Source organism: Exophiala mesophila, assembly GCF_000836275.1.
Source record: "Exophiala mesophila strain CBS 40295 unplaced genomic scaffold supercont1.2, whole genome shotgun sequence".
Lineage (NCBI taxonomy): Eukaryota > Fungi > Ascomycota > Eurotiomycetes > Chaetothyriales > Herpotrichiellaceae > Exophiala > Exophiala mesophila.
The window spans coordinates 506,940-529,713 of NW_015622505.1; the positions used below are offsets into that span (position 1 = coordinate 506,940).

Below are 22,774 nucleotides of genomic sequence, written 5' to 3' on the forward strand. Positions count from 1 at the left end.
ACTCCGTAGTCGACCTCGGTTCTAAAACCCAGTTCGTATCCGATGATGGCTTCACAGCTCCCCCGAAAGATTCCCCACCATTCCCCGCAAAGTCCGAAACCTTGCAGAACTTGGCGGCGGGGTCTCGCCCAGGATAGAGGGCAGATTCCAACGCAACTGAATCTGACTGTGGTAATCGTCTTCCAGCGCATTGGTGGGTCGAAGACTTGCACAACTCCGGGTCGAGGACATTGTGACCCCCCTTGGCGCATCACGAGGCGGCCATCTTCAGACCCAGGGGAGACCTGACAGCAACATCCTTCAGCGTCCTTCATTACCTTCGCAAATATGGGACAGGATTGTGAGAAACCACATAGTTGTTCTATCTGCCTCCGCAAGTTCACACGGAAAGAACACCTAAACCGCCACCAGAGCCGACACAGCTTCAATCAGCGAGTATCTTGCCCCGTTTGCGGTCGGTCATTTACTAGACAGTATGTATTTGGTTTTCGTTGATGTTCAAGCTGGTCACTAACACTTTGTCTCAGAGACTCACTCGGTCGGCATATCGCCAACCACGCCATCAGTGAGTCACAGTCGTCGCTGAAAGCACCACGGGCGTGCGACGCTTGCTATAAGTCCAAGATTCGATGTGAAGGAGGAGTTCCATGCCGAAGATGTTGCTCATCTAAGCACGCATGCGTCTTCACCCGCCTCCACGGAGTCCAAGGCGGAACAGTTGCTGCAACACGATGTCAGCTCGAGGATGTAGAGCCCGTGGTCCCTCCTACACACGTCAGATGGGCTCCTACGAACAGGCTTGCCCCAAAGCAGGATCCGCCAAAGCCTGACACTCAGTCGCAGGGGTTTGAGCCTGTGCACGGCCAAACATCGAATAAGAGTGGTGACTTAGATGAGGACCATGTGCTTTTCTCGTTGATGGATGTCATGGAAACCTCCAATACTCTCGCCAACCACAAAGGGCTTACATCAGAGAACCAGTTGAATTTCCCGGCATCCGAAACTAGGCATCCATTCTGGCCCCAGTCACAAATCATATCAGATCTAAGTGGCTTTGACCCGCCGAATCTGGCGGGCGACGACTTCGATGACCAAGCCAGGAAGTGGCTTCAGGAGTTCTGTAAGACTCATACCGCTAGCAAGGGACAAGGGACTTTTAGACTCGGAAAGCCTACATCTTCGTAAGGCCAAAGATCATGTACATCTAGATTCGTTTCAATAATTGAAGATCAATTAGCTCCGCCGCTCCGTTCTTGGCTTAACAAGGCACGAGGAGATTGAAGATGCGCTACTGCAACCTTGCCTGTCCGAGCCATAGAGCTGTTTTGCTGAATTAAGCCTTCAGATGCCATGAAAACGATGGCAACTCACTAAGCTAGTCAATTCGAAACAATACCCCATCGGAGGCTCGGAGGCCAGTGGAGAGTCGGAAGTGGTCCGGGGAAATGCATGTATAGGTCCAGTCTAGGACATTAACCCCAGGGCGGCTATATATCGATGCAAGCTTTGTATAATCCGGGGGTCCTTAAATCAAAATACAAAGTCCTCTGAGTTTGAGCTTGCTAGCAATCTGTCCAGCATTCTCAGTCAAGATGGTGGGCGTCTCACAGCTCCTCGATGTAATCCTGGCCTATCGAAGCCTCCTGGCAGTTCTTCCCATTGTATGGGCAATCGTTCATCTCCTGAGAAACAAATACCAGCCGGCAATCTCATCGATTCCCGGGCCTCCTTTGGCAGGTTTCACAAATCTCTGGCGGTTCTGGGACGCTCTGACTCGGACGCCGCATGACACCCACATCGCGCTCCACCGTCAGTACAATTCACCTCTTGTAAGGGTTGGACCACGTTCAGTGTCATTTTCCGACCCTGAATGGATCCGCAACGTCTATGGCTTGACTTCAGGGTTGACAAAGACCCGATTCTACGATATGTTTGTCCTTCCATATCGCGGAGAATATACTCGAAGCCTGTTTACGACGTTGGACGAACAGTATCACCAAACTTACAAACGTCCCATCGCCAATGCGTACAGCATGTCCACGCTTGTGGAATTTGAGCCCCTGGTAGATTCAACCACCAGGCTCCTGCTTCAACGGCTTGACGAATTCGTCTCTGCCGGATCTATTGTAGACCTCGGGGTCTGGCTCCAGATGTACGCCTTTGATGTGATGTAGGGACCTCACCTGATAAATCACCCACTCGAAGAGAACATCTGTACTAACACAGAAACCCCAGTGGCGAAGTGGTCTTTAGCCGAAAGCTCGGATTTCTCGAACGGAGAGAGGACGTCCAAGGCATCATGGCCGATATTCGGTTCAAGATCGCATATGCTTCAATCGTAGGTCCTCATCCTGGTGTACTGTTCATTCCTCCATTGTTGCTGATGCGGATTGCTTTTTTAGGTAGGTCAGATACCTTGGCTTGATAAATTCATCGCCAAAAATCCTCTGTTGGTCGCATTGACGGGGACACATCCAATCGTTAAATTTACAGTCGACAACATGACTGAAAGATTGAAGGCCTCAGAAGAAGAAGTCGCCAAGAAGCGGGATTTCCTGGCACGATCTCTCGAGGCCCAGCAGAAGAATCCGGGTCTGGTACAGGATAGGATCGTCCGTATGTGGAATATTGACAACGTCTTTGCCGGGAGCGACACCACTGCCATATCTCTCCGTGCGGTAGGTCGCCACATCATGTCGGGACTGGGTTTCTCATGAATCTGAACTGATCCGTACAGATCTTTTACTACCTGATGCGGACCCCCCACGCGATGGCACGGCTCCAGAAGGAAATCGACGAGCTCGAAGAGAAGGGAGAGTTTGGAGAATTTGTGTCTTGGAAAACTGCATCCAAACAAATGCCATATCTCGACGCCGTGACCAAAGAAGCCTTCCGCATGCACCCGGCCGTTGGTCAACTGCTCGAGCGACATGTTCCCAAGGGTGGCATGACTCTAGGAAACACCTTTCTCCCCGAGGGAACAATCATCGGCATGAATCCATGGGTTGCAGCGTAAGGCATTCACCCCCCCCTTCATTTCTTCCCGGACTGGTTGACTGACGATGATTGACTATCAAGCCGCAATCGCCAAGTATACGGCGTCGATGCTGACCACTTCCGACCGGAACGCTGGCTTGAGGCGACTCCAGAGCAAGTGCAACTCATGGATCGCACTTCATTGACGGTCAGTCCTCTATCTTCTGGTCCTAAAACGACTAATCCCTGGCTCACAATGGTGTAGTTTGGTTTTGGATCGAGAACTTGCGTCGGCAAGAATATTTCTCTGCTCGAGGTGAACAAGTTGGTCCCTCAGCTGCTGAGACGATATACGGTACGTGTCTTTCGCGTTTGGTTGGACCGAGTATTCATATTGTGAACCAGTTCTCATTCGCCGAACCGGAACAAGATTGGAGGATTCACGGCGGCTGGTTCACTGAACAGGACCATTTCCGTGTCCGTCTTGGGCTTCGCAAGTCGGAGGGAGGAGATCCAGCCGCGGAGAATGGCCATGTTGGAGCTGCCATGGAGGTTTGAAGGTTCCACTGTCCGAGGTACCTTGCCGGGCCTGTTCGCTTACCCCGTTGAAGCTCCGACCCTCGAGCCAATGAGCGCTCGCTTGTTTCAAGCTGATCTGTCTTGACAGTTTAGAGAGTCGCTTTCCTGCAACTTAAGTGGTAGTTGCGATGCGCATATTCTCCATCAGCCATTTCTCCCTTGTGCCGTTGTCGTTGTAGTAGTAGCAATAGTACGTACACGAATTCCCCAGGTTCAGCGTCACATGATTGAGGGGTTCCCCGTGAAAATCATAGTTTGTGGGGGCAACCTCTCGCTTGATCAAGGCACCATCGTAGATGTCTACAATTTTAGAGTCCTTTGTAATTCGAATGCCGACATAGGACTTGATTTTAGAGCGACAACCACCAAACACCACACACCATCCTTCTGCTCCTTAGGATCGCTGCCTACGATCGCGCGTCCTGAAGCTTGAACTTTCAGATCTCATTTATGTCTGTGGCGAGGAAAGCTGCCGACAAGGTGGCCTCCTCTGCTCGCAAACGATGCATGGACAATGGGTTCTGGATGACATGTCAAGTTTAACATATGTCGAAACTTCGCGACCCTGTTCACCACAGTTCGAGTACATATCAGAAGAGCAGACACCCTGGCTGGCAGTCTCATGGCCGCAGAGCCAACATGAGCAGTCCCAACAGTCGATGAATTATTCATCAGCTGGGTTACAGAGCTCTCTGGAAAGTGGATGGATGCCATCTCGAACCTGCCAACAATTACTTGCACCAAATATTACAAGCAATATTGATGAAGAGGACATCACTACTGGTTTGGCAGAAGTGAAATCGACTCATCGACAAACAGACATGCCTGAAAGCCAAATGCAGTATCCTGAGCGATATGCAATGATGGATTCCGACTGTGCCGAACAGTGGTTTCAGGAAATCCCCGACCTTGACGACTATTCTGACTGGAACGAATTTGGATACAGCCATCCCTTCGAACAGACGACAATGGCAGAAAGCGCGAGATCTATTTGCCCTCCCGAAAGTTTTTATCATGCCAAAACCTTGTCGCGCTGCTCGAACCCCTATCCTCTTGTCGACCAGCCTCTACTGAGGACAAATTGTACCATGGGGTATAACATGAGACTACCTCTAGCACGTCTAGACAAATACCTCGTGGCCCTACGACAAATCATCAGACGATGTTGTGAAGCAACCACAATCACGTAAGTCACAGGAAGTTGTATCGCATTGTCTCGAGGGGATATTGAGTCTTGAATAGGAACGACATACGGAGAACTCTCACTGCAGAGGGGGCTCTTTGGGTGGTCAAGGAAGCCTGGCCCATGGCTGAAGAGTTCTGGACCATGACGGTACGTATATAGACAGAGCAAATTGTGTGAACATGCTGTTTCCGCCGACACGTCTTGAAGTTTAAGCTGACGATTCTGCCGGATATTGTCTGTTTAGACATGTATGCAGGGCTTTTTCTGCGCTGAGCTGTGGAGGAATTTTCCCTGCAAGGCCTCTTATGCAAATCTTCCGCCTGCTTATCGTCCCACTCAATTACAACTGATGGTTCCACATTCCCCAATCATCGACTGGCTGCCGTGGCCGGATCTACGAGATTTAGTCATTCAGCATCAAGACGAGATCGACATAGATGCTCTTTGTAGGTATGCCATTCTAAACATGGTTGCCCATCGAAAGAAGCCTGCTCAGCAGCATCTCATATCGCCATCCAACCAAGGTCGGCGATGGACTGGCAGCGACGAGGCGGATCACGTACATGTACGCGGAGAACTGACGGCTACGGCCAACAAGCAAGGGCACACGTCATTTCGTATATGGGACTTGGCCCTCCTCGAATCTTCTAAGCCAGGTCATTTGACGTCGTCGACCGGCGTTAGTGTACTCCAGGCCAAACCACAACCGAGATCTCCAAGGATGAAGGCCCTCCAGCGAGCCTATGATCTCGAGTACAACGACTTTTCCACCATGAAGATCGAACATCGCTTCTTTGAGAGATATCCATTCTTGTACGATAGGAGTTTGATGTCTGACTTCAAAGTGCAAGCCTTGTCAGGTGTTCCTTACGAGGATGTGGGAATGCCGGTCGACATGACTTGCAAGGCAGTTTTCAGACTCAAGGATAAGGTGCAAGAGATCACGGCGACTTGGATCGAAATATGAGAAGGGTGGTTTCAGTTTCGAAGACTTTCACAATAAAGCCACACATTCTTCGTCAACAGAACTCACCTCATCGTCCTCGAGATGTACCACAGATTCGCTATTGAACAGGCCAGGATCTCTCCTCGAACTAAGGACGACCATTTCCGTCCCCTCGCCGACGTCTGCTATATAAGAGACCTGAGCCGTACATGGCGTTGGAGAAGTGTCCCCAGACGACTATTGCTGTGGTTTCTCGGTAAGTACACTTTTTTAGCCAATAGTGCTGAGTCGTATTTTGGGATGGATGGATGCTTTTGAGGCTGTCTAGTCGGAATTAGCTGCAGGCTACACAAAGACTCTCTCTCGTGTCTGTATCCCAGTGTTGGAACCAGTGGTATCTTTTATGATAGTCAGAGGCCCTGGCGGGGTTAGAGATTGGTGTTTCTGAGAAGCTCGATAGCATTTGTGGGGTGAGGTGAGTCGAGGGGGACTGAGCTGTATCAAAAGCGGAGTGGCGTTTCAATTGGGACGAGGCTGCAGGGACGTGAGGGCAACGGTTTCATAGCCACTCCTATGCCAAGGTACCACAGATGTCAAACAAAGAACCTATCCAAATAAAAAGATTTGCACTTCCTTCGATCCCATTTTACGATTTAAACGCCTTCTCGGAGTCGCAGCACATGATTCTAGGCTCCAAAATGGACATCCCTACATCAACAGAAGGTCATGAGAGCCAGTTCCAACTCAGTGCCATGGGTGACAGATACACAGTCACCGTTGAGTCGATTGGTGAGATGAATTGGGCCTCAAACGCATCCGGCCTCCAGACACCTCTTTTGAACTCATAACATAGTGGAAGCCATTGGTTTGATCCCGAGAAAGGGTGACAGGCATAGGCTCGCGTTCCCCATCTCAAAGACATCTTTGTCACCCTTATCTTCATTCCACACCATGCAACAAAAGGCCTTGACTATGCATCCTTTGATGCTGGTCTCATTGTTCCGAGTTCTTCTCTCCCGTTTTATGATCGAGAATCTCTCATCAACATTTCCACCGAGCCGAATACCATACACAAGGCATGATCCAAGTGGAAACCCTGCCGAAACGAGTTGTCTAAAAAATTCAACTAAGCATGTCTAAAACTATACTTCCCCTAACCTTTGGGATCGAAATCGAGTTTCTATTTGCAACTCAAAAACCAAAAACATACGAAATAACGTGCGGCTCCGAAGAGTTCAACCTCGACAACTACGAAGGCGATCCAGACGATACCTGGGATGAGGAGGATGAAGATATCGATCCCGATGATCGTGAGTATCAGCAAATACGCCAGTCAGCCATGATACTTCGGAACAAAGACGTGGCACTGGCAATCTACAACGACAAACCTCAGCAAAATACCGTCTTACGCCGGTGGAATCTGACCACCGACACTTGCATCCGTCTACCATCCACTGACGAAGAAGCAGTGAAATGGACAAATGGCATCGCTAGTGCGGTGGACGACTGGGAGTTTATTGGTCTGGAGTTGATCTCCCCAGTCTTGAAGACCCCAGACACAACTTCTGCAGCATTCGACGGTGTCTCATTTCGAGAACTCGACAGAGTACTGGCAGCCATGCAGGCATCACCGTCTGCACCATATATATATACTGCGAACGCAAAGGTGTCAAGCTTACACGTTCACATCGGCGTGGAACTTTCAGAGTTGGGCACCCCCAACGACATACCCTTGAATGTGCTCCAGCACCTAACTTGGATGATCCTGGCGTATGAAGACGCCATCACACTTTTGCACCATCCTGAGCGTCATGGCTACTACGGGACTAAGAGCCGAGAACGAACCATGTCGAACAGACGAATCTTTGCGCCGGAATGGCAGGTCAAGAACGAACCTCTGCCGAATTTCAATCATACTTGCGGCCAGACGCCGGTTTTTGATGCAGAGCTAGCCTTCACTCGCGTCTTTGGAGAGGTCAAGAGCCACAGGGACCTTACCTGTCTGGTGAGCAACCAGATCTCCCGTCACAACGGCTGGTGGCGAGAGACAATGGTCAACTTTGGCAATCTGGTCTCGCAGTCAGTGGGCACGCGACGTGTCCCTACCAAGACCGTTGAGTTCCGTCAACACCACGGTACTTTGGACGTCCAAGAGATCAAGGAATGGGTATATTTCGTCACGAGCCTGGTGCGAGCCGCGGAGAAGAAAGCCAACGAGGTAAGCCCACTAGGGTCCAGCGAGGCTCAGGAATCCCTAACTCTGACAGTTGCGCGTGAAAAGGCCAAATATCCCATGATCTGGGTCAAGGAGATGAGGACTTTGCGGGAGTTGTTTGACTTGATGGACCTGCCGCTGGAGAGACGTAAGTACTGGTTTTTGCGTGCTCAGATGATGCGAAGTGACAAGTTTGCTGACTACTTCAAGGGCGGAACCTGTACTCCTGGTGCATGCACGGGGTCGGTGATTCGTAACTCTGAGGGGTGGGAAGAAGGTGAGTTGATCGAGATTCCCTGGGGTCGAGAATTGGAGGTCGACGCGCGTCCTGCGAGCGAGCTCCCTCCAACAGACGGTGATGGCGATGTTGTGATGTACTGATGATGCAAGTGGTGGATATTAAGTAAAGGTAAGCCGCATAGATGGTTAAAGATTGGCAAGATACAACAATACACATGTTCATAATCCAATCATGATAGAATAGGTTGTGCAAAGTGATAGCTAAATGCAATATCAAATATGTGACATGCACCAGTGCATTGCTGGACGTTTGCGTGACATTCTTTGAAAATTGAATGATTTATGTTGTCAACGGAACAAGTCTACGCAGGAAACCACAATGTGTACACCACTAACAAGTCCTAAGATTTTATCTGAGTTGTCTTTCATTAACTGCGGAAGACCATTCGCCAACTTGAGGATCATAGTATACCTATGTACTATAAAAATGCCTGCTACAAAGCTACAACTTGTTTGCCCTCCCTGCCTCTTTCAACAAATCCTCGATTGCAATTTCACTAGTACACAAGATCAAGGTGTCGTTCAAAGCTGGAACGCGGAACTTGAGATTAACATCCTGATAATCAGAACTAGCGAGCATGTCGGCAAAATGGCTGATAGAAGGGTAATGAGCCAGGGCAAATTCATTCCAGGAGCCGGCGCCGCCAGTCTCCGACTCAGGTCTTTGGGCCGTGATATTTCCAACAAGTTTAGCTACCCCTCCGCGCTTAATACCGATGGATTGGGAAAATGCCGCCCCATACTTCAAGTATGATGGTTTCATACCCTCATTGAACGAGAGGAGATTGAGCATCGAGACGCCTGAACTGCCTGGTCGGGTCTGGGAGAAGGACTGGATCCATGCTTGTAGCGACGGCGAGAGTTCGAGGTGTTGAGATGACGTCGCGTTGAGGTGTGGATTGGCTAGGTTTTGCGAGATTGCTGGGACAGACTTCGGGTCTGGGTGTAGAAGTCGAGAGTTGGTGGTGGCAAAGTCGTTGGTGATTCGTGATGGAACACCTGCTGTTGCCGTCCAGTGAGTGTGGATTTGGCTCTCGAGTGATGTTGGGAATGGGTCGGTTCCCAGTGCAATGATGAGGAGATCCCAGGGTTTGGGAGGCTGAAGAAGGATCTTGGCGTCAATTTTCTCGGGTTCAATGATCCAGCGGATGACTTTGGAGATGACCAGTGGTTGTAGAGATGTGGATTTGAGAGAGTCGAGGAATTTGAGAATGCTGGTAGAAGACACCAGTGAAACGAGGTGGATTGTGGCAAGAGGCATATTCAGAGAGGAATCAGTTGCTAATTTCTAGTTCCTTTGTTGAAATGCGAGGTATGAACAAGATCCGATGGCAGTGTGACGTCTGGAACTCGAATCTGGTCAAGTGTCTTTGGAGATGGGATAGATACCTTGGTAAAGATGGGTTTGAAATGGTGAGATAATTGGTTGAAGAGGTACAACCCAGTCGTTAGCAACTTTTAGATCTCAAGTATGGGATGCCTTATATGATCTGGAAACATGAGAATTGTTCAAACAGCTTCACAAACATAGGTATTTGATGCAACGTTCGGCAAGATTACTCTTCTGTCGCCTTTGCCGTTATGCGCAATGAGTAAACACGAACCTCGGTTCATCGAAGTGGAGACCTCTCATGTCTTGGTAGCCTTACTTGTCTCCACTCAGACAAGGCTGAGGTTTTTAGACTCCAAGTTCTTCATCTAATCTAATCTTGCGTCGCAACTTCCATTTTTTCCTTGCGCCGACCGGTCACCTCTTCTCTTCTCGCAAGCCGCACCGTCTATACCAACAGCTGAGACCTCTTTAGGAATCTCGATAGCATAGAAAACATTGACTGCACACATACCAATTCATACCGTCCGTCCTTCTATCCTAGCCCGCACACGGGCATCTCATCATGGCGACTTCACAAACTGCTACTCCCCCCTCCGTGACGCATACCACCGCACGACTCACTCACCTGGAGGCCCATGCCTTTCTTTCCGAATTTCTTACTCAAGCCGACGTCCGCCCCGGGTATCGACCGGATTCTACTTTGACAGAGCATGGCCCGCAGGCTGTATCTAGCGGCTCGAACCCGAACTTAACATTACATCACTTGAAGAGAATCCTCCTGGGCATGGAGGGGAAGAAGGTTGGAGGAGGTCTGGATCTTGTGGGAGCGGAGAATGGAGAAGAGACTGGCGCAGAAAACAAAACCAATGGAAACAGAAACACAGACGCAGATCAGGCGGCAACTCCTCGACGGGCCAAGCGGAAAATTTACGAGGGGGCAGATGGAGACAGTACCGCCGAAGCCGCTGCCGGGAACAGCGCGGAATGGCAGGAAAAAGACGATTTTGAACTGGCACAGGATGATGATGGAATCGATCTCATGAACGAGGATCGTCATCCTGGTGCAGATTTGGACCAGCCACACGACGACGCCCAAGAGGAGGATCTGGTTAATATCGAGATTGAAGAGACAGGCGAAAAAGTTGACCCGAGGAAACAGATCGATAAGGACGAGAGGAAACGATTGAAGAAGCTCAAGCACAAAGAGGACAAAGCAGAGAGGTCCAAAAAGAGAAAAACAACTTAAGCAAGATCGACAGACTATTGCTCTCTAGCATTCTCCAGCTGGTGGTCCTATGCCTAGGACAAAGCCAGGCTCTCCTTTGCAGGACTAGCACTCTACGCCAGTCTCCTACGTATGCTGATCTACATGAGATTCCCTGGCACGGTCTCTGACCAGTATAGGAACGGCCTCCAACATCCCGCCACTTCCAACCCATTCGAGACTCATGATGACCCTACCAGGCCACAATCAATTTTGTCATGGCCCAAAGTCTTGGATACACATGGACCCCAGAAGCGGCCATCGACAGACCTTCCCCCACTTACAGCTCTCTATCAGCTGCCTTGACGACTTTTGCATCCACAGTCTTTTCGTCCAGCTCGACCAACTTTCCATCTGGTACTGGCTTGGAAGTCTTCCAGCCCAAAGCAGCCAATCTCTCAGCTAGAATTGGGTGGCTGTAATGATAGCTTGCATACATCCAATCAGCATCCATGGTGCTGAGGTTCTGGACCTGAAGCTTGATCAAGCTCTGAGCCAGTTCCTTCTTGAAGCCGAGATCGGTCGCAAATGCGTCAGCCTCGAATTCGAACTTTCGAGACAGGATGTTCATCAACAGCTTTACCACAGCATCCATGGGGGCAAGCGCATCGGAGAAAAGGATGAAGCCAATGATGATCGGGCGCTGTTGGTGGAAGCCGAAGGAAGAGTACAAGGAGCGATTGTCGATGAAGATACTGAACAGGGCGAATATGTAGAACATATGGAACTACATCAATGTTAGTCACCAGGCAGGACAGATGGGATACCTGTCGCAGATACTGACCTGGGCAATGGCAAAAAGCTTGGTAGTGTGAGAGAGGCTCCAGTGGCCAAGTTCATGGCCAAGGACAGCAACCACTTCCTGAGGTTCACTCTTCTCAATCAAAGTGTCGTAGATGACAATGTGTTTTTTCCATGGCAGACCGAAAAAGTAGGCATTGCTGTGTGCGCTTCTCTTGCTTCCATCAATGACGTACAAAGACTTGAGAGGGAATTTTAGTTTGTCGGCGAGAGCCTCAACTCCGGTCTTGAGTTCTCCGGGTTCGAGTGGGGACAACTTGTTGAACAGTGGCAAAATGAAGATTGGATAAATGGTGATGGCTGATAGTTGGACGACGATTCCAAAGAGCCAGAGGTAGTAGAAGAACCGTGTGCCTGTAACCTGGATGATCTTTAAGAAAGCACTCAACAAAGGAGTACCGAGGACAACGGTCAAGGCCTGACCCTTGACGAGATCAGTCAACCACAATTTGACGGTCTGCTTGTTGAAACCAAACTTCTCTTCCAGAACGAAGGTGCCGTAGTACGAAGGAGGGAGGGAAAGGACTTGCGAGATGAGGTTGAAGGTCAAGAAGAATATGACAGAGTGTGTGATCTCGCCAGAGAACCGAGCAGGCAGGTAGCGTGTCAGCCAGAGACCAGTGAGGGACCAGATTTTGGGCAGGACGTCGTGTTGAATGAAGAGGACGTTTTGGATCTGCGAGTACAAGCCTGAGATGAAACCGAATTTTGCTTTTGCGCGGCCATAGGCCTAGAGATGATGTCAGCTGTTATGCAGGCTGGATACAACTTGAATGAAGTCTCATACCTGGCTCTTGTCAAAGACATCTTGGGAGATCTCGTCTTCGAGGGTCTTGGGAGGCTTCGTCCGCTGGAGGATCTTGTACTGGCGTAGGGACAGGAGGCCTTCAAGAACGAATTGGCCGACTGAGAAGCCGAGAATGAGTTTCTTCCATGGAAAACCGGGGCGATCAAGGAATTCAGCGAGTCGCTACGCAAAGTCTGGTTAGTCGTGGCATACGAGAGGGTTTGATGAGGGGGATGAGTAGTGGATTGACGTACTCTTGGGAAGTTGCCCAGGGCATGCAAGAGAGAAGCCATTTTCAGGCTTGACACTCGAGCGGTATGATGGTTTGGTGCTTGATAAGGGGTGAGTAAACTCGAGGTTCAAACCATTTGAGACCTGAAGAGCATTGGCAAGCCGCCCGTGTCGTGTTGGATGTCGCCTTGTCGTATGGCGTAGTGATGACGACCGAATTAGGCAAGTTCGGCGAATTCTGAGACGAGAAACTCAGAAAGTCACAAAGAATGGGTCGGTGGAGGAAGGTGCGATGGACGCTCTGACCAGACTTGATTTCACTTCACTGAACAAGTCACAACCTCTACGTCCTCAATATTGATTCTTCCTTCTACCGCCATCATGTGTCGGATCTGTGGAAGAGTCATCAAATGCATCTTTGACTCAATGCCGTCTCGAATCCGCGCAACAGCGCCCCGGAGGTAAGCTCTTCCAGTCACAACGACAGCATGACAGGTTTTGCTCACTGATGCGTCAGGGCCTTTACGACGGTTCGAAGAATCAGATCACCGTTGTCGATATCACAAAAAGCTGCATCCTCATCACCCATACTGTCCCTCGCCCGAGGCTTTTCCGGCCTGTCCATGAGATCATGCGCAACAACAACAACTAGGTCACTCAACACACATGTCCTCCGCTCGTCACTTCAGTCACATACAACTCTCAACCTCACACCGACACTCGCCCGACCTTCGATGGCACGCCCGTTTTCAACTACATCGGCATTATCCGGCTACCGGCGAAGAATGGATACATACAATCCCTCCCGTCGTGTGCAGAAGCGAAGGTCTGGTTATCTTGCACGTTTAAAGACACCGGGTGGCCGTGCAATTCTGAAGAGGAGGAGGCTGAAAGGACGTATGTATCTGAGCTGGTGAACAGAGAGTTGAGGAAGTCGAGGGACGACTGGAGTAGGGGTGTCTAGTCTAACTGAGAAGCGAGAGACGGCCGCAGATCGTCTTTCGATTGTATATTCAATCTTACAACATATGTGCTTCATTTACGAGGCTTTCAATAAAAGAAATCATCATAAATATACTCGAATTTTGTGTGACGTATCAAGGTATCTACAGTTCTGGGCTTTTATTCTCCATGAAGCCTGAAATCTATGCCGATGCAGAAACCGAATTCTGTTGATCCTTCAGAGACTGATGTCTCATCTCGTCGAAACTTCGGGCCTCAAACTTTGGCTCTTCGACAATCTTGCTCGCCTCAGTTTGCATGGGTGACAAACCCCAGCGGTCAAACATGGCTTTGTCCTCGTCCCATCCATTGCAATCGGTGGTTAGCATCTTCTCGCCAGTGAAGATGGCATTAGCACCAGCCATAAAGCACAACATCTGCTCACTCTCGGGCATTGTGACACGACCGGCAGCGATTCGGATGATGGTCTTTGGCATGACCAATCTGGCGGTGGCAATCACTCTGACCATATCCTCCAACTTGACAGGCTCCTGACCAAACATGGGCGTTCCCTTGATGGGGACCAGTTTGTTGACGGGGAAGGACTCGGGGTGGCCGGGCAATGTGGCCAAAGTATAAATCAGGCCGACGTGATCTGTTTGAGGTGTTTCGCCCAGTCCCAAGATGCCACCGCTGCAGACGTGGATGCCAGCTTCTCGGACATTCTCCAGGGTTTGTAGACGCTCGTCATATGTTCTAGTGGTGATGATGTTGGGGTAATGCTCTCGTGAAGTGTCAAGATTATGGTTGTAGGCTGTAAGTCCGGCTTCCTTGAGTTCTTTGGCTTGTTCCTTATCCACCATTCCCAGGGTGACACATGCCTCCATACCCAAGCCACGGACACCTTTGACCATTTCGACAATGTTCTTGAGCCCCCGTTTCCGACCTCTCATGTCTCTCCATGCGGCTCCCATGCAAAAACGGTTGGATCCATTGGCCTTTGCAATCTTGGCTGCTTCAATAACGGAATCCACGGTGGATAGCTTGGTGGCCTCAAGGTTGGTCTTGTAACGCGAGGATTGAGCGCAGTAAGAACAGTCTTCCGTACACCCACCAGTCTTGATGTTCATCAGGGTGCACAATTGGACAGCAGAAGGCTTGTGGAAGCGGCGGTGGACGGTGCCCTGTGGAATGGAGTCAGTAATAAGATTCTACCTTGACCTCATATCGTTATCTTGCATAACCGGGCTCGGGGGCTTACTGCAGCAAAGGCCAATTCCATAAGTGGCCGCTGATGTATCTCAGAGATCTCCTCCTTGGTCCAGTCATTTCGAGGACCGGTGGCGTTCAGTGCACGATCAAAGACAGATTGTGGTTGTGGCGGGGGAGGCGTCTGGCTTAGACTTGCTGCGGTTGTTCGAGGTACATCGTGGACAATACTGTAGTACCGAAGTGAGGGAGCTTGCCGGGCAGCCTTCCGGGCGACACTCCGGCCGAGTGTAGCAAACTCCATGGAAATGGAAGAGAAATGCTACACAGCTGGACTGGATTGTCGTGCAGGGTACCAAGGGTTAATGAGGGCAGAGAAAGTGTCGAGGGTGTTGGGATGATGGGAGAAGCAAGTAGACGAGGAGGAGTATTTTGGTGGGGCAATGTTTTTGCAGGAGTCGCATGCTATAGTAATGCAAGGAAGGTAGGTACCCAGGTATGCATTAACAAGTTGGCAGTCAGCACTCAGAACCCCAACTGTTGGTAGCGATGAGATCGCCTAGCTAGCCCTATAGTAGGTGAGAAGGTACCTGGTTTGGAGTCGTGGGTGTCTCAGGAAAGTTCGGGGCTGGGGTTGGATTGTTCGAGGGGGAGGGGAGGCCTCCTGTCCTGTACCTCCCGCCTATCGATCTCCGAAAGCATACCGGCACGGGTGATGGGCATGAGCGGCCCGGGCTGCCCGAGGGCCAAATGCGAAGGAGGCATAGGTGAGATCGAGGACGTCCTTCTTCCCTCGGCCCTTCAGCCCCAGGACTCCTTCTCCGTAGGCTGACCGAAGATTGCCATCACTTGTTGTGTGATTGGGTCCGCTTATTGGCGGTTGTCTGCAGGAACCACACCACGGCCTTCTCTCGTTGTGGGCCGTTTTCCTCATCACGCCAGCGAGATCGCCGCAACATCGCCGGGTGCCCTCAAGCCACGATTCAATTCACGGGTTGACGGATTAATTACTCAAGAGATCTCGTAGGAATGACGTGGAATGGGAGGTAAGACTCTGAGACTCTTTGCCAGGACCTCCGAGATCGCTAAACACATACCATGGCCACCGATTTCGATTGCCTCTATTATTACTGAAAACCTGTCCTTAGATCTTCGAAATGACTATCTATGTACTACTTAGCATACTATCCGCCCCGAACAATTACTTGAATGGACACTATGAACACCATATCACTTTGCTCTCCTCGCTCCGCCGGAGCTTAGCTTTTCTTCCAATAGAGCACAATATACCCCAGAATCCGATACACAGCAATAATTCCAAGCATGATCCCAACCCATTCACCTTCTCTTCCCAGTGAGATCCCAAATGCGCTAAGAACAGCAGGTCCAGCAATTTGGCCTTGCGCATTCAGCTCGCTCGCGTAGCTGCATTGAAACCCGTCGCCTACCCGATCGCAATTATAAGTCCGATCCTTGAATTCATTGACCATCATGCCTTGAAAGACATATGACTGATAGTCAATATAATGAAAGACGTATTTCCAGAAGGGGTTCAGGATGTTCATGGGAACCAAGAAGCCATCAACGCACATCCACAGCCCGTTGGCGAATGCTGTGACCGCCAGTGAGATGACAAAAACAGGGAACAGCGCCGACACAAGAACGACCAACGACTCGGCCGCCAGAAGATCCAGAAATAGCCACATGGTGTACATCATAAAAGCATCTCCAGTCGTCCGGAAATTGCTCAGGAAATAAGCGACCACCGAGAAGAGGACGGCGATGATGAACAGGAACGGGAGGCCGATGATGAAATTCGATACCATAAAGGCCAACGGTCCAACCAGCCCGTTTGCTCGTTCCTTGGTAAACGTAGCCCGATCCTCGAGGAATGCTGGAACATATGCCACTGCCATGAAGGACATGAATGCTGACCCAAAGAAGATGGCGTTGATGAAAGACTGGATGTACCTCTGGCTCGACCCCATTCGGAGAAACACCGTTCCCATTAGAATAGCGAGGCCAAGATACATGACGATACGGATATGGTACGCCACAATGTCGCGGCAAGCTTTAATCCAGGACCGTTGTAGGAGCACCAGTGGTATCATCCACGCACTTGGCTTGCCGAGTGCCATCTTTTCCAGGTCTGGAACTTCTTTCTCGTTTGTTGCCAGAGACTGCGTTTTTTGGATGTCCTCTGCCAGCTTCGAACTTTGCTCGCCCGAGCTCCAGGATTGTATAATATGGTTTGTCCTTTTGAAAATTTCATCATCTTCTTTCGCGAGGTCGGTGTTGATCATGTCAAGATAAAACTCGGCCGGGTTGGTCTCAGTGGGCATAGGGTATCCGATGTCGTTGAAATAAGAGTGTGCCTTTTGCAATGGCCCAAAGTAACAAGTCTTACCGCGGGACAGCAGGCAGAGCTTGTCAAACAGCTTGAATGTCGATGTTGACGGCTGATGAATCGACGCGATCACAACCAGCTAATGATGGAATCAGCAGCATTCACCGACAACGACGAAGGACGCACCTGGTTTTGTTTGGCAATTGACTTGATATAACTCATCACTTCGAAGCTTAGTGACGAATCCAACCCGCTGGTCGGCTCATCAAGAAACAATATCCTTGGGTCAGTCACAAGCCGACTTGCGACGCCTAACCGCTTTTTCTGGCCTCCGCTGAGCCCCTTCTTGATGGGTGTTCCAACGATGGTGTCGCGTTGACCCTGAAGACCAAAGCTCGCAATCAAGTCGTCAATTCGCTGTTTTCGTTCTTTGGAAGAGATGTGGCTGTCAAGCTCGCGTTAGCACGGCATGAGACATACTTGATGAAGAAGGCATACCTGGGCAATGCGAGACCTGCTGCAAATTTCATGGTCTCTCTGACTGTCAAGCTACCGATCAGAGCATCTTCTTGCTCAACATAGCTGGACAACTGGCGAATCTTCTTCCAGTCCAACTTTTGTCCATTGGCCAAGACATCTCCCGTTGTCGTTGCGCCCGCAGCGGCCTCTCGAAACGCCAGTGCATTCAGGAGAGTGGTCTTGCCTGAGCCGCTCGGGCCCATGATGGCCAGGAGTTCCCCAGCATTGACAATACCCTGGGAGTTGGTAAGAATGGAAATCGGTTTTTTAGTGCTTCGATCCTTGACAGTGACATTCAGGTCGGTCCAACAAACGTTATGAACGATATCATTAATCAGGTGCGAGGTTGGGACTCGGTTCAGCTCTAATGCTGCGCCGTCGCGAATTGCTGCCTCTGTCATGTTGCAAATCCTGCTAGATTCTGCGTTTTTGTACTTGTGTTTGATTGAGTAAGGAACATGATGTCTGTTGCATGAGGGGGCACGAGGGGCCTAATTATACCAGACAATCAAGAGCTAGCGACGTTCTCCTGGTAGTACAAAGCATTTCCTCGCCATGGATCCTGTGTCAGTAATTTTGCCAGTTCGGCGATGGGCATTCAGGAGAAGCCAATCAGGATCCCCGCGCAAGCGGCATCGTCCAATGACATCGTTATTTTCCGGTCGGCGAGGTCGGGTCGTTCAAGCTCCCCGGCAGGCCTCATTCGGAAATAATGTTGCGTTGGAATACCAGCTGACCACAGATCTGGCAACACAGCTGAGCGGATTTGTGTCTCATTGAGGAACTATTGGATGGTATGATATGCATGTCGTAGCCTGTTCATTGTTGTTGTGGAGCGACTTGCATGGTCGGCCTGCCTAGGACGGAAGCGCCAGACTACTTAGCGAAGACGGTGTGTTCGAGATCTTCAATTCTCCATCCACATGAATCAGCATCCACGTTGATCAAGTGCATGCGGCCAGAAAACTTAGAATCGTTTGTAAGCACGCCAGGGTCAAAAATCAAACCACGGTCACGTTCTGAACATTTGTTACAAATGGGAGACATTCAGAGCATTGCTAGAAGCCCAGAACCTGCCCACGCACCTTGGTGGTCCCTGCGCTCTGCCCACGCGTGAGACGTATACTCGTATTATGGGACTGGGGCCAAAAGACATTGGAATGACTGGTAATGTCAGCCCCTCAGCCCCTAGGAATTTGGGCCATGCCCTCGTGAGAATTCCACCTGGGTGCCTGAGGCTTTAGGGCACAAATCTTAGCAGTAAAAGTCCATGCTCAGACTCGCAATGGTAGAGACCACGGCTGACTCATGTGAATACAATAAAATATGAGCATCAAATTGAACATACAAGTACTGACAAGTATATAACGTCATGGTAGCTATGTCCTTTCCTCAAAAGTAACCGTTATTCTATAACTGTTGATAAAGCCACGGGTAAATGTTTACACTACTTAGAGTTAGCACCAAAGGTCTCTTATTAGGCCGGCCACCCTTATGAGTAAAGATGTTTAAACAATAATAACGCCTCTTTCTTTTCATAAAGCGCCCAAAGGGCCTATAGTCCACGTAACCCTGTGGCTAAGGTCCTAGTCTTTTATGAATTGCATACTATCATCATGTCCGTTGTCACCATTCCAGCTCGAACTGGCGGCTACATTGCCCTCAAATCAGGTCAGAAGCTCAAACTGATAAACCCTCAAGGCAATCAAGTGATTGATTTTTGGGCCTTTGTCTTTCTTGACAGCGATGCGACTGATGTTCCCCCAAGCTTTGTTCGCTCAGAAGCAGACCCCACCCCAATGAAATCAACAGTCTCGCCATTCCCCTTCACAGCAGGTATCCAATACTTCTCCGCCTCCCGGACTCGTTCAATTCTCTCCAAGTTGATCCCATCTGCACGGGACCAAGACGTCCTGTACACCAATAAATCCCTTCCGCTATTTACTTTGGTGGAAGACACGACATCAGGGATCCACGATACATTGTTTGGTTGCTGTGATCGATTTCGATACCATAATCTTGGTATCGATAACTATGAGCACGCCAGCTGTGCCGAGAACATGCACCTTGCTCTACAAAAGGCTGCTGCGGCAGGAGTATTCACACCTGGTTCGATTTCCACCGAATGGACCCCAGATCCATTGAATATATTTATGAACGTACCAGTGACCTCTGGACTTGAACGCCAATCTGGTGGTGGTCAGATTACATGTCGAGCTCCGGAGAGCAAGGCTGGGGAATATATCGTTCTGCGTGCCGAGCGGGATTGTGTGGCTGTCATGAGTGCTTGTCCGAATGATGTTATCCAAGCAGTAAATGACGGTGTCTGCACTGCCATCGAGTATCAAGTAATGGATTAATATATATCTGTGGACTGAGCAAAGTGACTTTTATTGATCCTATCTCCCTCCTGCGAGCGTCTTCGGGATCTACATATGTAGTGGTTCGCTGAGCACCCCTGAAGACACGTGGGCTATTGTGGAGGTAAGGTTGCATCAATTCACATGAGTCACACCTCACAGCATTAAGCGATTGACAAGTCAAAACCCAAGGATAGGGTTTACAGGTAGTCTCAAGCTTTTTAACCCATTGATTGTCTTTCACAACTTCTTGTCCCCCGAATGCAATTCTGAAGTTTTCAGATACCGCCAGCGCAACCCTCAGCCAGAACCAGATCAAAATGCACATTCGCCCAGCTCAACCCACTGATTTCTCTGCCATGTCACACGTCGCCTTTGACGCCATGCTGGACGACGAGCTCAGTGCTTTTATTGCCCCTTATCGTCGCCAACATCCCGAATGCCTGCGTTTAACCTTCCTTCGCCGTGCCAAGATCCGCTACTATTCAGGCAAACATCTTCTTGTCGCCGTCCTGGATTCGAGTGACGCCGGATGGGATGGTACTGACACAGTTGTTGGATATCTTTCAGCCATCGACCCTGCAGCAAGGGGCGAACGGGGCTCAAGGTGGTCTGATAGTATGTCATCCATCTGTGCTACCTGGAAGGAGGACGATACTCTTAATCTTTCTGCATCCATTGTTCAGTGACCAGACATTATGTTTCTCTATGATAAGAATTTGGGTTGAATACTAATGAATTAACGCAGAGCTGGAGTTAGCCTTACTAAATCTGCAAAGCAAGGCGGTGGAATATACATTCGCGGACCGATCAGTATCACGACGCAATCTCCGCCAGTTCCAGTCAACCATCATGGATGTGTCCGACCTTCAATGTTTCGCCGACGTTCCGCGCCATTGGGAGATCGATTTTCTCGCCGTTGATCCCAAAGCACAAGGGCGCGGGTTGGGCAGACTGCTGATTAGCGCGGTTCAGAAACTTGCGACTGAAGATGGTCTACCCGTCATCCTCATTGCCAGCGTCAAGGGTCGCCCCGTATACCGGAAATGCGGCTTTGTCGAACTCGGGGAGGTGAATCTCGGCGCAGATGTACGGGGCCAGGCCATGGTTTGGAAGCCATAGGCCTTTGGCATGTCAAATTAGAATGCTTAGCAAGACAAATAGCCTCGTTTTGTTACTTTCTCCGTGAATTATATGGTCCTTAAAACCTGCCTGCCTGCCATAATTAACACCTTGACTTTTATGTTCGCCGAGTAGGTAGTAGTTATGGACTTATAAGACGACCAATCCCCACCGTTCTCACTATGCCTAGATCTCTATAGTGAGATCTCGTATATACAAGCAAACATTCGTGACAGCAAACTGCTTCAATAGAACATACGAATTCACTCTCACTTCTCATCTCTCTCGGACCGCCGTTGGCTTTTCATCTGTCCGGATGTATTCTCCGTGGACTGCCTAGGCGATTGATTAAGAACCCCTTCGCCGCTCCCGACTGCAGGAGCCCATTGAGATCTTTCGTCGTCTGGTCTCCAGGGCTGTCCGCCCTGCGACACGTGCCATCTCGGATCTATGGAGACTGATCCACCCAGCCGCAAAGTCTGGTGCTGACTGGAAAACCTAACCCCCGAAGAGCCTCCGGTTGGATGGGATCCGGGAGGAGTGTACGGTACAGAAGAACTGGACTGCATGTCGTGCCGCGACATAGGGTCACGTGGCAGGTTTGTGGTTCCATAAGATGGACGATCATGACGGGAAGGCGGGAAAAATGAAGCAGGCAACCCACGTGAGGTTTGTGCATGAGGACGCGACTGCATCTGCCCACTCGGGCCACCAATCTGTTGACGATTTCGCCGTTCTTGATCCCTCAAGGTATCCATGGCGTGCATCTGCGCTGTTTTGGGCAATAACCTATCAAGATAAGGTGGCCTGCTGGCTTGATGACTGCGGTCATCTTCCCTAGAAGACTCGTGATCGCGAGACGACATATTGTGATTCGATATTCCGAGGATTGCTAGACTCTCGGCCTTGTATATGTTATATATCAGTGAGGAAAATCCAAAAAAAAGACCCTTCCATGAAGATAGCAATCTGCTGATGTACATAGACATGGAAGACTAGCCGTTTGCACAAGATGCGGTGACAACGAGAAAACCGTTTGCTTCAGTCACCAATCACAGTCGAAGAGATGGTGTCATATCTGTTGAACAGAATGAGAAGGTTGACCAGTCAAGGCGTACACTCTCATTATGATGATTAGCCAATGACTAAGTTGAGGGTTCAAGTCATTCGTGCCCCAAATCGTTATGAATCGAATCATCTGAATTCACGTCTCGATTCATGAGACAATGTTCTCTTCAACTTTGGATGAGTTCAAGGGTCGTGCTGATCGTCATGGCCTTCACTTTGTTGTTGATTGACCGTCTGCCGACGAACGTGGAGATCGGGTGGCCGGACGGGCAATTTAGCAAAGCAAACCCAAAGACCAAGGACGGTCACCAGCTCCCCAAACACAACTATCGGAAAGACGCGCATACCAAGGTGTTGCGAGAGTGCTCCTAAAGCAAACGGTAAGAGGGCACTGCCGACCTGACCGATCAGAGCAACGAAGGACACAGCGCCAACATGCAACCTACTTGGCAAGTGGCTGAGAAGGAGCACAACTCCATTCGGGAAAAGTGGACCACAGAAAAAGCCTAGTAATGCTGCAGTTGCAATCAATAACACCGGTGTCGTGGATATTGTGAATAGAGCGTGACTTATGATGAAGAGAACAAGG

General features: G+C 49.9%; 9 protein-coding genes across 9 annotated transcripts; 5 read left to right on the top strand and 4 right to left on the bottom strand.

Moving 5' to 3' along the window:
• Positions 1-327: 327 nt before the first annotated feature.
• On the top strand, positions 328-1,185 carry PV10_02108 (uncharacterized protein; the record flags this gene model as incomplete). The annotated part of the gene is made up of 2 exons (XM_016366390.1): positions 328-473; positions 528-1,185. 2 exons carry the CDS (start codon positions 328-330, stop codon positions 1,183-1,185), a joined length of 804 nt encoding a protein of 267 aa, XP_016225908.1.
• Positions 1,186-6,819: 5,634 nt separating this feature from the next.
• PV10_02109 (uncharacterized protein) lies at positions 6,820-8,283 on the top strand (the record flags this gene model as incomplete). The annotated part of the gene is made up of 1 exon (XM_016366391.1): positions 6,820-8,283. The coding sequence occupies one exon, from the start codon at positions 6,820-6,822 to the stop codon at positions 8,281-8,283; it is 1,464 nt and encodes a 487-aa protein (XP_016225909.1).
• Positions 8,284-8,593: 310 nt separating this feature from the next.
• Positions 8,594-9,676, bottom strand: PV10_02110 (uncharacterized protein). Its single transcript, XM_016366392.1, has one exon. It carries the CDS (start codon positions 9,461-9,463, stop codon positions 8,645-8,647), a length of 819 nt encoding a protein of 272 aa, XP_016225910.1. The 5' UTR covers positions 9,464-9,676; the 3' UTR covers positions 8,594-8,644.
• Positions 9,677-9,943: 267 nt separating this feature from the next.
• Positions 9,944-11,687, top strand: PV10_02111 (uncharacterized protein). Its single transcript, XM_016366393.1, has one exon. It carries the CDS (start codon positions 10,098-10,100, stop codon positions 10,779-10,781), a length of 684 nt encoding a protein of 227 aa, XP_016225911.1. The 5' UTR covers positions 9,944-10,097; the 3' UTR covers positions 10,782-11,687.
• On the bottom strand, positions 10,788-12,767 carry PV10_02112 (uncharacterized protein). The gene is made up of 4 exons (XM_016366394.1): positions 12,642-12,767; positions 12,388-12,570; positions 11,584-12,330; positions 10,788-11,526 (listed from the first exon to the last, which is right to left on the bottom strand). Exons 1-4 carry the CDS (start codon positions 12,678-12,680, stop codon positions 11,080-11,082), a joined length of 1,416 nt encoding a protein of 471 aa, XP_016225912.1. The 5' UTR covers positions 12,681-12,767; the 3' UTR covers positions 10,788-11,079.
• A 914-nt stretch (positions 12,768-13,681) lies between these two features.
• Positions 13,682-15,458, bottom strand: PV10_02113 (biotin synthase). Its single transcript, XM_016366395.1, has 2 exons — positions 14,822-15,458; positions 13,682-14,744 (listed from the first exon to the last, which is right to left on the bottom strand). The coding sequence occupies exons 1-2, from the start codon at positions 15,071-15,073 to the stop codon at positions 13,764-13,766; spliced, it is 1,233 nt and encodes a 410-aa protein (XP_016225913.1). The 5' UTR covers positions 15,074-15,458; the 3' UTR covers positions 13,682-13,763.
• Positions 15,459-16,028: 570 nt separating this feature from the next.
• PV10_02114 (uncharacterized protein) lies at positions 16,029-18,036 on the bottom strand (the record flags this gene model as incomplete). The annotated part of the gene is made up of 3 exons (XM_016366396.1): positions 16,029-17,255; positions 17,303-17,561; positions 17,615-18,036. 3 exons carry the CDS (start codon positions 18,034-18,036, stop codon positions 16,029-16,031), a joined length of 1,908 nt encoding a protein of 635 aa, XP_016225914.1.
• A 1,215-nt stretch (positions 18,037-19,251) lies between these two features.
• PV10_02115 (uncharacterized protein) lies at positions 19,252-20,032 on the top strand (the record flags this gene model as incomplete). The annotated part of the gene is made up of 1 exon (XM_016366397.1): positions 19,252-20,032. One exon carries the CDS (start codon positions 19,252-19,254, stop codon positions 19,993-19,995), a length of 744 nt encoding a protein of 247 aa, XP_016225915.1. The 3' UTR covers positions 19,996-20,032.
• Positions 20,033-20,264: 232 nt separating this feature from the next.
• On the top strand, positions 20,265-21,209 carry PV10_02116 (uncharacterized protein). Its single transcript, XM_016366398.1, has 2 exons — positions 20,265-20,613; positions 20,744-21,209. The coding sequence occupies exons 1-2, from the start codon at positions 20,316-20,318 to the stop codon at positions 21,115-21,117; spliced, it is 672 nt and encodes a 223-aa protein (XP_016225916.1). The 5' UTR covers positions 20,265-20,315; the 3' UTR covers positions 21,118-21,209.
• Positions 21,210-22,774: the final 1,565 nt, after the last annotated feature.

Bases quoted from the DNA above. Each gene is read 5' to 3' on its own strand.
- PV10_02110 (XM_016366392.1), bottom strand. From the start codon at position 9,463: ATGCCTCTTGCCACAATCCACCTCGTTTCACTGGTGTCTTCTACCAGC.
- PV10_02113 (XM_016366395.1), bottom strand. From the start codon at position 15,073: ATGGAGTTTGCTACACTCGGCCGGAGTGTCGCCCGGAAGGCTGCCCGG. The intron at 14,745-14,821 runs GTAAGCCCCCGA...TCCATTCCACAG, and splicing joins TGGAATTGGCCTTTGCTGCA to GGCACCGTCCACCGCCGCTT.
- PV10_02112 (XM_016366394.1), bottom strand. From the start codon at position 12,680: ATGGCTTCTCTCTTGCATGCCCTGGGCAACTTCCCAAGA. The intron at 12,571-12,641 runs GTACGTCAATCC...GACTTTGCGTAG, and splicing joins CCCTGGGCAACTTCCCAAGA to CGACTCGCTGAATTCCTTGA. The intron at 12,331-12,387 runs GTATGAGACTTC...CATCATCTCTAG, and splicing joins ATGTCTTTGACAAGAGCCAG to GCCTATGGCCGCGCAAAAGC.
- PV10_02116 (XM_016366398.1), top strand. From the start codon at position 20,316: ATGCACATTCGCCCAGCTCAACCCACTGATTTCTCTGCCATGTCACAC. The intron at 20,614-20,743 runs GTATGTCATCCA...GAATTAACGCAG, and splicing joins GGGCTCAAGGTGGTCTGATA to AGCTGGAGTTAGCCTTACTA.
- PV10_02111 (XM_016366393.1), top strand. From the start codon at position 10,098: ATGGCGACTTCACAAACTGCTACTCCCCCCTCCGTGACGCATACCACC.